General features: G+C 38.2%; 1 protein-coding gene across 2 annotated transcripts in view; it reads right to left on the minus strand.

Annotated features, from left to right (window-relative positions):
* Nucleotides 1–4,506: 4,506 nt before the first annotated feature.
* Nucleotides 4,507–14,154, minus strand: part of ACADSB (acyl-CoA dehydrogenase short/branched chain) — a 63,498-nt gene continuing 53,850 nt past the window's right edge. For both annotated transcript variants that reach the window (XM_006143927.3, XM_027770103.1), the window contains 4 exons: nt 13,577–13,666; nt 9,653–9,790; nt 6,520–6,619; nt 4,507–5,823 (listed from right to left, as the gene is read on the minus strand). In XM_006143927.3, the coding sequence (XP_006143989.1) occupies nt 5,753–5,823; nt 6,520–6,619; nt 9,653–9,790; nt 13,577–13,666 (399 nt within the window). In that variant the 3' untranslated portion in view covers nt 4,507–5,752. The remainder of the gene's footprint in view (nt 5,824–6,519; nt 6,620–9,652; nt 9,791–13,576; nt 13,667–14,154) is intronic.

Below are 14,154 nucleotides of genomic sequence, written 5' to 3' on the forward strand. Positions count from 1 at the left end.
AATTGTATTTCTATTTGTTTTGCTCTATATAGTTCCCAGTTATGTTTAGGGACATAAAGTTCATAACTAGTGGGCCTTTTTGGAGAACTCCTTTATATGAGATAATCTCTTAAATTATTTTTACATTTAATTTAGTTTTGTTAAATATAAATACTGCTGTCACTACCTTTCTTTTTGCAGTATACGTATGATCTTTTCCCATCCCTTTATTTTCTATGCAGTTTCATTTTAGGCATTTATAATTTTATGTACTAAGGATTTAAAATTTTCTTTTGTCCTATCTAAACATCTTTTATTCTTTTTAAATTTTGCCAGAGGGTGCATGTGCTCACTAGTCAGAGACAGAGACAGAGAGAGAGAGAGAAAGCATGTAAGAAAGTGTTGCACCCTCCCATGGGTTATGGTCATACCACAATCTCTTTTCCTCTCTTTCTCTCTCCTTTTTAGATTTTGGGCAACCATGCACACAAATTCTATGTTTCTCAAGCCACTGGGCCTGAGGCTTGACCTGTGTGGTCGGCCATGTCAATTCCAGCTCACTTAACCACCAGGCCACAGCCTGGCCCATGAACATATTTTAACAGGTGAGTTTGACCTATTTACACCTACACATATGATACTTGGCTATCTCGTCTTGTTTTCCACTTACTATTTCTTAGAAAAATTATGTTAGTTTTTTTAAAAAAATAATATGCAAATCACACATTCTATAGCTACCACTCAAGATTGTATAATGTTTTCCTGTCATCCTTCTCACCTTGGGGGTCTCTTTTAGTTACTATTCTCTGCAAAAAAGAATTTGTTTCAGATCGAGAATCAAATGACACACGGCAAGTGCCAGGTGAAACTCCAGGAGGTGGATTTTTTTTTCCGCATTTCCTTAGTTGCTTTGTGAGTACTTTTCTCATCCAACTGACTCTCCCTATTGCCCTGTCTATCTACTCTTCTGCTCTTTCTGTCCACACACACACACACACACACACACACACACACACACACTCTGACCACGCCGATTATTTATTTATCTGTGGGTCCTGTTCTCCACTAGTTTCTTTACTTGAAAAGATCTGAAAATCATCCATGAAGAATTATTAGCTAACAAAGGACTAGTCAGTAGTGGCATTTGACTGGAAGGCTCCTGAAGATGAACAAGGCTTAAAGACCCAAAGGATGAATCTGGGAGGGCCTTCAGCAGTCAGCCTGCCTGAGTGTGTCAGTCTTATTTCCGCCATAAACCAGCAAGGGCCTCTTTTAACCTCTCAAGGCCTCTATCTTCCCTGCCTATAAAATGGGGTAACACGAGCACCTACCTTATGGTGTCCTTGTGATGGTCAAAGATGTGGAATAATGGCAGGTGCTCACTAAGGGTGCAGGAGATAAAGCACTTACTGTTATCACTCTAATGGATCTGAAGAAATACTTCTTCATAGGCTGACCTCGGTAGTTTTCTACTCAATCCTTTTGTGAAGATACATTAATGAAAACAGAAAAAAAAAAAAAACCTGACGTGGGCACATAATTAAATAAGGAGCTGTTCTTATCATTTTTGCGCCATGGCTCTCAGCCCATAGCACCTTGGATATGGAGACCACTCAGTGCACGTTGCTGAATGACAAAAGAAAAAACCGAGAGAGATATCTAGATTTCTAAAGTAATGTAGGAAATAATAGGGAACAGATAAGCTGAAAGCTCCCATGGCTTTGGATATAGTGTAGCACTAAGTAAAAAGTACAATAACATAACATTTCCAAAGTAATACTATAAAGTACAGGCATAAATATCAGCCAGATAATATCTGTACTATCAGGATGTGCTCACAGAAGGTGACCTCTCTACTGAAAAGCTGCTTATTTTGTCATTTAAAAAAAAAAACCCTCTGGAAAAATGTTCTATAGCAATATAAATTTAAACTTGTTTTACATCATGAGACCTCTTCTCTGAAAACAAATAAAATTGGCTTACACGAGAGGCAAGCTATTGCTTGGTAAACGAAGGTGTGGCTATTTTGGAGGAAGGTTACGTTATTTTCTTACTTCATCTGTACGTGTAACAAACAATTTTGTTTTACCCAAGTAGCAAAAATCTCCAGTTAATTTAGTGCTTTATTTTTTCATTCTCCATAGAATATTGATTTTGTAACACTGAATACAGTCTGATATATACCCTTAAAACAAAACTTTCACTTTATGAAAGATCAGCAGAAATACATCAGCAAGCATATAACTAGTGCATTTAATAAAATACATCAAATCATAAAACCAAATAATAATATACAACAGTCTTCACATTAGCCATACCAGTTACGAGAGTTTGCTAAATGCCAAATGGTTAATATATATAAGTGGTGACATCAATCAATCATAACACTTCTGAAATGTGAATGCTTAACAGTTAAACCTAAAATAAATCAATAGGAGTGCTAAGATAGAACAAGGATGAAATCCAAAATTTGTTAAATAATAGGAAGAATGTAGAATTGGGAGCCAGTACATTTGGATTCTTGTCTCAGACCCTGGATGGATGACTGAGCAAATATCTAAGTTATGAATCCTTCACATTCAAAATGAGACCTGGGGAACCAGCAGATGGCATAATGGTTATGTTGTTGGATTCCTACACAGTTGACCGTGGTTCAAGTCCCAGACCCAGCGGCTAGAATCTGACACTGGGTACTTGTGCATTTGTGCATGCATGCCCAAAATCCTGAGAAGAGAATGGAGGAGAAGGGATTGTGGCATGGCCATCTCCCCTGAGGGGGTGATTTCTCACTCTCTCTCTGGCATGTGCACATGCCCTATAACAAAAATCTCTCTTAAAAAAAAAAAAAAAAAAAGAGAGAGAGTTGACTAGATGTTTCTCTAAGGTCTTTCTAGGTTTAAATTTCCATGATTATAAATCTTTGACATGAATTCATTTTTGTTTTGTAAAAGGAAATCCCTAATAATACTAACCTGGCAGTTGGGTGAGTCCAGGTTTGCCTACACCAATCTGGTCAAACAGCTCTCTACCTTGAGCCCCATGTCAACCCAATCCTCAAATTAACGAACACTAATGATGAGGTTATTAGGAGGTGAAGGGCTAGTTTTCATCATATACAAACTAAAAATAGTTTTAAAAACCCCAAAATCATGGTTATCAGGAGAAATGCTAAAATAGGAGGACTATGAGAAAGACCCACAGCATTCTCTTTGGTAAAAATAACAAAATGATTCACTAACAGAAGAAGGTAGGAATATTTACTAACTATAATATACAATATAGTTGATGTTCAACTGTTCTTTATGAACATGCACCAAATATGTGTATAAAATTAGAACTTTACCATATTAAATATAAATTTAAGGTCAAGGTGTTTGTTGGAGGTTCACTAATGATGCTAATTTGAAATGAGGTTTATTGCAGTTTCGTGTTTGTAATTCTACAAGAAGCTGGGATTCATTTTACTAATGTTGGCTGCTACTCCATTATCTGTAAAGTCCACCTCTTTCACATAATCACAGAAATTAAAGATGCCCAAGCCCCCTTTAGGGCATTTCATATATTCCTAATTCTTCTTATCAGATAATTGTCATTTTGTTCTGAAACACTGAACGAGTGGGTTTTCATCATCTCCCTATTTGAAAGTCAAGTAGATGTTATCTCTTTGGATCCAAAGTCTAAATTTGTCCTTATTTTCCCCCAATATTTAAATGTAATTTTTAATCTCAAATGTATTTACACAGTTTTGACTATTTAACTATAATCTGCATTATATAAATTAATCTAATTCAATAAACATAAATGTCCAAAGCAAAATTACTTTGAAAATGTATAATTTTTCTTAATAAACATCCTTTCATTAAAGTACCAAAATATCTCCCATATAACAGTAATAACTTTTTTAAAGGAATTATCTTGACTTTATTTATTATTATAATTTTCCAATTTGACTAGAGAGAGACAGAGAGAAAGAGATAGAGGGAAAGTGAGAAAGGAAGCCACCAGGTTCGGGACTTGAACCATGGTTGGCCATGTGAGTGTCCAGTGCCTTTAACCACCATCCACCTGTCAGCCCCAGGAGTAGTTATTTTAAGCAACTGAATGAGGGAACCAGCAGTTAGCCTAATGGTTATGTCGCTTGACTCCCACGTAGTTGACCGCAGTTCGCATCCTGGACCCGGTGGCTTAAAACGCACGCCGGGCATGTGTGTGTGCGTGCCCAAGATCCCGAGAGGAGAATGGAGGAGAAGGGATTGCGGTGTGACCATCCCCTCTGGGGGGTGATTTCTCACTTTCTGTCTCTAGGTCTCTGTCTGTCTGGCGAGCGCACACACCCTATAGCGAAAACCTCTCAAAAAAAAAAAAAAAAGCAACTGAATGAGCTTTGGAGTATTTTTCATCTCTAATCCATCCCTCTTCCTCAATTCTCTATTGCCCCCCTCCTTCCTGAGGGGACTTAGGAGCTGTATCCTAGAAGGTCTCTTCTCCCAACAGAATCCCTAACGCTAAAAAAGTAGCATCACTAGTTATCCATTTCGTTGAGCTTTCTCTATGATACATATCTTTATGGAGATGAGATATCTCTCTTGAGAATTACTGATTCACACACACACACACATAAGTCTTTTTAATTATCATTCAGGTTAAAGCCCAATAACCAAGTTGGATGAAACAGTTTGCAATTAAAAAACACAAAGAAATTATACTATTGACAGATAGTGGGGCCTTCCCATGGCATGGTAGTTAAGGCAGTTAGAGCCCACAGGGCTGATTGTGCAGTTCAAGTCCTGGTCCTGGTGGCTTGAGAAACACTGCATTCATGTGTGTGCATGCCTAAAATCCCAAAAAGAGTAAGAAATAGAGAGGGGATTGTGATGTAACTATTTCTCCAGGGGGTTGAGTGGGTCCTTTCGCACTCTCCATCTCTCTCTCTCTCCAATAAGTAAGTGCATGTGCTCTCTGGCCAAAATTACCAAAGAAAACAGTGTATAACAGAAGGACTATTTCAAAGTTGAATATCTCCTGATTAATAAACCACATTATTTAAAATCTGAACTTGAAAATTAATGCAGAGACTAGTTTTCAAAATGACCTGCTGAAATCATCATAAAAATCATCATAAAATGCATCTTTGTGAGTTTAATTATAATAATGAATGACATTGCTTTACTTTGTTAAAATAATGTTTTAATTATAAAACCTATAATGTTATGGCCTTATTTTTCATCCATCCTCAGATATTTAGTACTAGAATTCTTAGATTTTTCTAAATATATTTTTATCAGTTTCTACCTCATTTAACAACTTTGAAATGAATCTATAAAGTATTAAATAAAAATTGTCTACTATAACAAATGTTTCTCTGACTGATGCCACAAGATAGATTTTAATAGGAATATAAAATACCTATTTCTATTAAGTAATACTTCAAATAGATTCTTCCAAATGCTGATGGAATAAAACATCTGTATCTTCTGAAACTAGAATGACAATATAAATATGTATAGAGTTTTTCAAAAGTTTTAGAGAAAATACGGACATGTTTTTTCTCAAAATTTAAAAACAATCTCCTAAAAAAAAAAAAAAAAAAAAAAAAGATCTCCTGTGCTAAATTAAACCGACTGGAAAGATAAAACAGAAACACCCTACCCCAAGGACTAAGGGCTTAAATGAAATGCTTCACTGTCATGGAGGTTTACTGCCCCAACAAGGCACAATAGTTTAAAATTTGACACCAGAGACATTGGGGAGGGGCATCCCGGTTCTATGCATGTCAGTACTCTGCATCAATGTGCTTTGCGATGGTGTTCAGCTGGACATTGGAAGTGCCTTCATATATTGTACCTTAAATGTGAGAGAGCAAAAGAAACAATTAGGAGTGCACCCACAGTTAAGACTCTACATAAGAAATAGCTCTATAAACATTACCTATGCATTTGCTATAAAACTGTTACTAGTAACATCCTTCAATGTCCCCTGAATATAGTACTACCTTTGACAACATAATTTTGTCTAAAGGATGACAATTTTTCATTCAGGGCATAGATGTCCAGAATCAGTACTAAATAGCTCAAGATTTTGATGCTTAAACTACTGGTGCCTAAGCTGGGGCTCCTGTTAGAGAACAGGCAGCTTTAGAAGCTGTCTTATTTCTCTTCCTGGAGCACTGGACTGCTCAGGCTTGATTAGGTACTTAGCTTCTCAAATCGGAATAATCCTGCAAAGAACAGCAATGAACTATGTTCATCCTAAATATTAACGTTTTAAGTAAAAGAAAAACTAAGATAGATTTTGTTGTAGTTTTATTAAAAGACGTGTTGAGGCAGTCTAATGATTTTAAAAATATAATTTTCTTTCTTTTTTTGTAGGAAAAGGTAGTACAAAAACCCAGTCACAAGAGGAGCCAATGAACATACTCTAGCCAGATTAACACTACTTTTAGCATGATGTACAAATAATATGAAGCTAACAAATACAATAGTCCAAACACCTGCAGAGGCATATAAGACAAAACCAAATAAAATGTAAGCATCTACTTACCAATCTTTGCATCTCTAAAATATTTTTCCACAGGGTAATCTTTGGTGTAGCCTACTCCTCCCATCCACTCGATACATTTACTAGTTGTTAGTCCAGCGATCTACCAAAAACAGGGAGCAAATCACACATAAGGCTATGTAATTTATCATAATAAACACTTCTGTGTAATGCTTTTAGCAACATAGATTCACTGGTATTGACAACAAGAAAGACCGAAATTATTTTATAAACTAGCATTGTCTTTCTTGTCCTATTCGTTATACCATTTCCATAAAATGTCCTATTCATATACAAAATTACTGTTTTCTTAAGAAAATTAGAATATTGTTCACACTCATGTACTTGCCACCACATAGCATTTATTCAGCAAATATTTATTGAAAGCCTTCTTTACACCACGCAGTCTGCCAGCTCCTGGGTATATGATGGTGGTCCTGGTGGTCATTTAGAGATAGGCATTAAAGACCAACAAACACAGAAACCGATAATCTGCATGGGTCAAAAGAAGAGCTTGCTAGGAAAGCTAACATGATTTGGACGGTGGAATATTTGGAAAACTGCAGCTTAGCTGAGACCTAAAGGACAAGGGGGGGACATTTAAAGTTAAGGAACATGCAGAAAGGCTCTAAATAGAGAAACTGAGTTTATCAGCCTCGGGGACTCGAGAGAACGAGCCGGTGGGCTGGGATCAGGGCAAGTTGTGAAAAGAGAATAGAAAGGCAGGCTGGCCTCATTGGTTGGCTCCTTAAGGATGTCATGTGAACCTAGAAACAGTAGGTTAGGACTTAGCATCAAGATTAAGGACCTAGAGATGGAGGGATAATCCTGGATTATTTGGGTGGGTTGAATGTAATCACCAAGGTCTTTGTAAAGAAGAGGGACGGGAGAGTCAGTCTTTGAAGGTGAAGTGCCCATGAAAACAGGATGCAGAGTCAAAGATATGAATGTGCCACCATCACTGGTTATGAAGAGGAAGGAAGAGGCTTTCAGGTCAAGGAATGACAGCAGCCTCCAGAAACGAAATGGATTCTCTCCTAGAACTTTCAGAAAGGCAGCTGTGTTGACACCTTCATTTTATTCCTGAGGTCCATTTCAGACTTTTGACCTCTGGAGGTGAGAGAATAAAACTAGGTTGCTTCAGGCCATAACGTTTTTGGTAATTTGTTACAGCAGCAATAGGAAACTAATACAAATTATCATTCTATTTGTTGTGAGGAGCTACTGAAGCATTTAAAACTGGATAGTGACACTGCTTTACAGGCACTTTAAAAATGCAAACTAAAGGGACCAGAACTTAGCGTAACGGCTATGTCGCTGGACTCCCATGTAGTCGACTGTGGTTTGTGTCCCAGACCCGGTGGCTTAATCCTCATATCAGGCATGTGTATGTGCGTGCCCAAGATCCCGAGAGGAGAATGGAGGAGAAGGGATAGCGGTGTGGCCATCCCCCCGGGGGGTGATTTCTCGCTTTCTGTCTCTCTGTGTCTGTCTAGCGAGCGCACGTGCCCTATAGCAAAAACCTCTCTAAAAAAAAGCAAACTAAAGTGGAGAAGGAATGGGGACCAAGAGAGCAGTTAGAAGACTTGAAGAATGGTAAAAAATGATGCAGCTCGACTACACAGGTGGCAGAGGAGAGGGAAAGAAGTACATAAACTGAAGAAATCTTTTGGAGAATCACAGGAACTCGTAACAAACTCAATGTGCAAGATGAAGGAAAGGAAGATATTGAGATGACTCTCAGGTTACTGACTGATGCTTTGAGTGGGTTGGTAAAAGAGAGGTTGAATATAGTATTAGTCTGGATTTCAGAAGGAAGGTTGAGGCAGGAGATTAAATTTAGATACTGGAAAGAGATGTTAAATGAGTACTTCTAGGCATGGAATGAATAAAACATACTTTCAAGGCTGGGAAACTGCTGCTCAACGATTTGGTTTCTTCAGCCAAAGTTAAATGTGATAATATGGAGTGCATACGTATGAACAAAATGTACTAAAAACATAGACCATCTTTTCTTAGTGCTTTTAATCTCATTTGCTGATATTTATTAACATGTCTTCTTCTGCAGCATCACTCTACCCCCACATGAGACAATGGGCATGACATCATTGGGAAGAGGAAGCTCACTCAAGGATCTGTGATGGGTGGCCAACCTGAACTGGCTACGCATGAAATCATCAACATCTCACAGAATCAAAGCACTTTCCTAGAGCATTGTTCTTTTTCTTTTTTTGTTAATTTGCCAGAGGGCACATGTGCTCACTGGAGATAGTGAAAGTGAGAAAGTAGCCCCAAGGAGGGATGCCACATCACAATCCCTTTTCCATTTTTCCATTTGGGATTTTGGGCATGCAACCACATGTGCCTGGTATGTTTTCCTTTCCTTTCCTTTTTTTTTTTGGTTTTTGTCACAGGAAGCTTGTGCTCACTAGAGAGAGAGAGACAGGGTGAGAGTGGGAAGATGTAAGAAATCACTACCTGGGGGGATGTCACGCTGCAGTTCTTTTACTTTCCTCTTGGGATTCTGGGCAGGCATGCACATGAACCTGGTGTAATTTTCAAGCCAGCAGGACCAGAACCCGAATAGTAGTTGGCCACATGGGAATCCAGCACCTTAACCACCATACCACCACCTGGTGATGACATTCCTGGTGGCTTTTTATTTTTATTTATTTATTGTTTAAAGAATTGTTTTATTTTATTCATCATCATTATCACTATTTTTATTTTTTTAAATTTGACCAGAGTGAGATGGGAGTGGGAGGGTAGGGTGGTGTGTGGAATGAGAAAGCAAGCTGCCAGGTCTGGGACTTGAACCGCAGTCAGCCATGTGTCAGTCTGGTACCTTAAACACCACACCACCTGCTGCCCCTCCCCCCATGTGTTGCTCAATCTGCTGGGTGCAGGACCTCTGACCACGTAGGTGGCCATGTGGGATCCAGCTGTCTTAACTACACCATGACCAGCTGACCCAGTCATAATTTTCTGATCTAGGAAATGGAAAGTACATGTTATTTTACTTGAGAAACAACCATAAGTTCAAACAACATTCTTAAATTAAATTTTAATAGGCACATATCTGAAAGAAAAAAGAAAAAGTAGGCTGAATTCTAAATTACTTTTTTTTTATTTTTACCTCAGATGCAAAATATTTGGCCATAGATGCTTCTTTTATGAATGGCCTTCCAGCTTCTACAAGCCTAGCAGCATTATATGTTAGCAATCTTGCAGCTTCCAGCTGGGTGGCCACGTGAGCCACTTGGTGTTGGAGCCCCTGTAACATTCAGGTCCAAGTTAAAGAATTATAATTTCTTAAGCAGAGTTCATCCTCAAAGTCCTGCCCAGATATACAAAACTGAGATTCAAAACATACACCAAAGAAAATTCACACTCATTTCTTTTAAATAATTAAAAATGTGCAACCTAAAATAAAATACTATGAGTATTATCAAATCCTCTTTTCTTAAAAAAATTTTTTTAGGGACCAGCAGTTAGCATAATGGCTATGTCACTGGACTCCCATGTAGTCGACCATGGTTTGAGTCTCGGACCCAGTGGCTTAAACTCATGCTGGGTGTGTGCGTGCATGCCCAAAATCCCGAGAGAAAGGAGGAGAAGGGATTGTGGTGTGGCCATCCCCTGTGGGGAGTGATTTCTCACTTTCTGTCTCTCTGTTTCTCTCTGGTGAGTGCACGTGCCCTATAGCAAAAAAACCTCTCCAAAAAAAAAAAAAAAAAAAGAAAGAAAAGAAAATTTTTAAAAGAATTATTTTAGTGAACTTTATGTATTTGTTTATTTTTTTAAATGTGACCAGAGAAGGACAGAGTAAGAGAGAGGGAGGGAAAGTGAGAAGGAAAGCCTCTAGGTCTGGGATTAAAACCATGGGTAGCCATGTGGGAGTCCAGTGCCCTTAACCACCACACCACTGGCTGGCCCCTCTTTTCTTAAAAAAATCTTAAGTTCATGTTATTCTTTACAATTGCCAAGATTTAAAAAAATAATCACAAAATTAAGTTTAAAAACTTGATTATATATTTAATAATTATTTTAACATCTATGATCAAAACTGAGCTTAAACTAACTCTCAGTAAAAGAGCTTTCGATGTTATATTTTTAAAGAATTGCTTTATTTTATTTATTCATTCAGTCATTTAAATTTGACCAGAGAGAGAGAGAGAGAGAGAGAATGAGAAAGGGAGAAAGCAAGGCACCAGGTCCGGACTCAAACCGTGGTCAGCCATGTGGGAGTGCCCAGCACCTTAATCACCATGCCACCTGCTTATCCCCTCAGTATGTTATTTACCTGAACTAAGAAGATTTTGATTTTGAATATGGCTTTAAAGTATTAAAAAATCTTAGCTGCAAAGTAATGAAGGAATAATTGAAGCATCATTTTTTTCCCCCCTCAAGTAACCTTATCAATTTGACTAACACTGTACTATCTATAATTAGGCATCAGTTTCTTTAAGGTTGTAGAAAACAGGAAAATAACTTAAGAAAAAAATGTTAAAGAAATTACCACCACTCTGAAAATTTAGAGGGTAATCAGATGCACACTAATGTCAGTGAAAGAAACAAATAACTTAGCGAGTAAAATTATGAATATTAACATTTATAGTTATAAGCAACTTCCTGGAAATACAGATATATATAACTGAAATGTTTCTTGTGCCTAACCTGTTCATCCACTCAGGTATTTACTGAGTACCTACTGGGTTGTTGAAAAAGTCAAGATGCATTTCTGATAGAAAAACACGTCGTGATTTTGCCGACGACCCAATACTGTATGCCAGGCACCATGCTGGGCGAGGAAGCCATCGCACTGGCCATTACAGCCAGAGTTCCTTGTTCTCATGATGTACACAGTCCAGCAGAGAAAACATGATCATGATAATAATGTGTGATGAATGTTAAGACAGAGAATCCTGATTAAGGCAGGTAACTCAATTATCCCAAAATGGCCTTTCATAAACAAAAAGAAGGGATAAGATGAAGAAAAATAGCACTGCTCACAAGCACCTTATAGATTCATTTTTTTCTTTCTGTAACATTTGATATGTCTTTATGTGCAAAAAAGACTATGCTCTATATATGTAGGTGGAGAAGCAAAATAGTAAATTAAACAATCACAAACCTATGTGCAGAATAAATATTCTCTCCTCTCTTTTTTTAAGAATTATTTTTTATTTAACTTTATTTATTTATTTTAATTGACCAAAGAGAGACAGAGTGAGAAGGAAAGAGAGAGGGAAAGTGAGAAAGCAAGCCACCAGGTCCGGGACTAGAACCGTGCAAGGTGACTGACAGAGTCAAGAGATGACAGGACTACAGACTGACTTCAAATCTGGGTTCTTTCTAGCCACTTCCTCTCTCATTTATTTATTTATTTATTTATTTTTGGAGAGGTTTTTGCTGTAGGGCATGTGAGCTTGCCAGAAAGACAGAGAGAAACAGAGAGATAGAAAGCGGGAAACCACCCCCCAGGGGGGATGCCCACCCCGCAATCCCTTCTCCTCCATTCTCCTCTCGGGATCTTGGGCACGCATGCTCACGTAGCCACCGTGTCTGGAACTCGAACCACAGTTGACTACATGGGAGTCCAGCGACGTAGCCATTATGCCGTCTGCTGGTCCCTTTTATAGCATCTTTTGAGGAAAGGAAATTTGGTCATCAGATTCACTAACTTTATTATTTTTTATTACTAAGAGTTCTATTTGTGACTTGTTATAAAATCCTTTGCTCCAATCAAGTCATAAAAATATTCTCCTGAAAATTTTCAAGTTTTCCTCTTTTTTTTTTTTGAGAATTTTTTACTATAGGGCACGTGCGCTCACCAGAAAGACAGAGAGAAGCAGAGAGACAGAATGTGAGAAATCACCCCCCAGGGGGGAGGGCCATGCCACAATCCCTTCTCTTCCATTCTACTTTCGGGATCAGGGGCACACATGCACATGTGCCCAGCGTGAGTTTAAGCAATCAGGTCTAGGACTCGAACCGTGGTCCACTATATGGGAGTCCAGCATGCTAACTGCTGGTCCTTTCCTTTTTTATTTTTTTGCATTTTATTTTATTTTTTGTCCAGAGGGTATATGCACTTGCCAAAGAGTGAAAGAGAGATACAGAGATAGAGAGAGAGGAAGAAACCAGCTTCCCCTCTTATTGAGGTATGGTCACACTGCAATCCTTTCTCCTCCATTTCTTCATTCTGTTATAATTTTGGGCATGCACATGCACCTGGAATGTTTTTCTTTTTAAAAAAATTTTTAAGGATTTTTGTTATAGGGCACGTGCACTTGCCAAAGAGACAGGAAGCAAGAATCACCTCCTGGGAGGATGGCAATGCCACAGCCCCTTTTCTTCCATTCTCCTCTTGGGATTTTGGGCATACATGCACATGCACCCAGCATGAGTTTCAAGCTGCTGGGTCCAGGACTTGAACTGTGGTCGGCCACGTGGGAGACAAGTGATGTAACCATTATGCCATCTGCTGGTCCCCCTAGCATGTATTTCAAGCCACTGGGGCTGGGATTCAAACTGCAAGGTTGGCCATGTGATACCTGGTTCCCTTAATCACAAGGCCCTGTTTTTGCTGTTTATATTATCTCTTTAATACAACTGAAATCTATTTATTTAATGTGTGGTTTCATTTTATTTTTCCAAATAGACAAAATACTGTGAGAAATATGCAATGCCATCTCTATCATATGTCAAGTTTCCATACACATATTAGTCTCTTTTTGCCCTTTTTTATGTTATCAGTCAATCTGCCTATTTCTGTGCCAATATCACTGTTTTAGAAGTTTTTTTTGTTTGTTTGTTTTTTTTACTTTTTAAGATTCTGATTGTTCTTCCACAGTACATTCAGTTCAATTAAATCTGTTCTGCTTTTGGAAAAGATTACAGCATTCACAAGTATACTTCTTGAGACCTCTTCCTTCCTCTCTACTCCTCTCCCATTAGAATCCTGTTGAGATTTCCCTCCATGGCTTTTCACATAGTTCTTCATTAATAGGAAAATGGGAGGGTCTAAAACAGTAGAAAGGGCTTATTAATTCTTTACCTGAAAATCAAATATTCTTTTGCCAAACTGCATCCTTTCTTTAAGATATGGAATAGTGTAGTCAAAACACCCTTGGGCCAGCCCCAGCATCTGTTTAAAAAAAGAAAAAGAATTTCTTTTTAGAAGTTTGGGGTTTTCATTATCCAGGCAAACTGAATTGCTGGGATAGGGGAAGAACTGGAGATATTAAATTGGTGAGGCACTTTAACCCACTCCCTGTATAGACCTGTATTTCCATTAACTGGGAGAAAATTCTGTGTGATTTCACATGAATCTCAGTATATTTAATTCTAGAACAGAGTAAACCTTCCAGTATGGCTGTATTCATACCACACTACTTTTCAGGATTCCCTTCCTTTAAGTCTTGATTCTCCAGGCAAAGCCACAGAAATTCTATTCAGAAGTGGCCTCAAAGACTGCAGAGTAGCTCCCTCCAGTCCTTCTAGAAGTCAAATATGGAAGGTCGCTTCTTCACCTTCCACTTCCTTGTACATTCTGTCTATGAGCAGGACTAATAAGAGCTTCAATAGAAAGGGAACTGGAACATGAGACAGCAGTGTGTCTCAACCCTGGGTACA

This window comes from Tupaia chinensis, unplaced genomic scaffold, assembly GCF_000334495.1.
Source record: "Tupaia chinensis unplaced genomic scaffold, TupChi_1.0 Scaffold000113_1, whole genome shotgun sequence".
Lineage (NCBI taxonomy): Eukaryota > Metazoa > Chordata > Mammalia > Scandentia > Tupaiidae > Tupaia > Tupaia belangeri.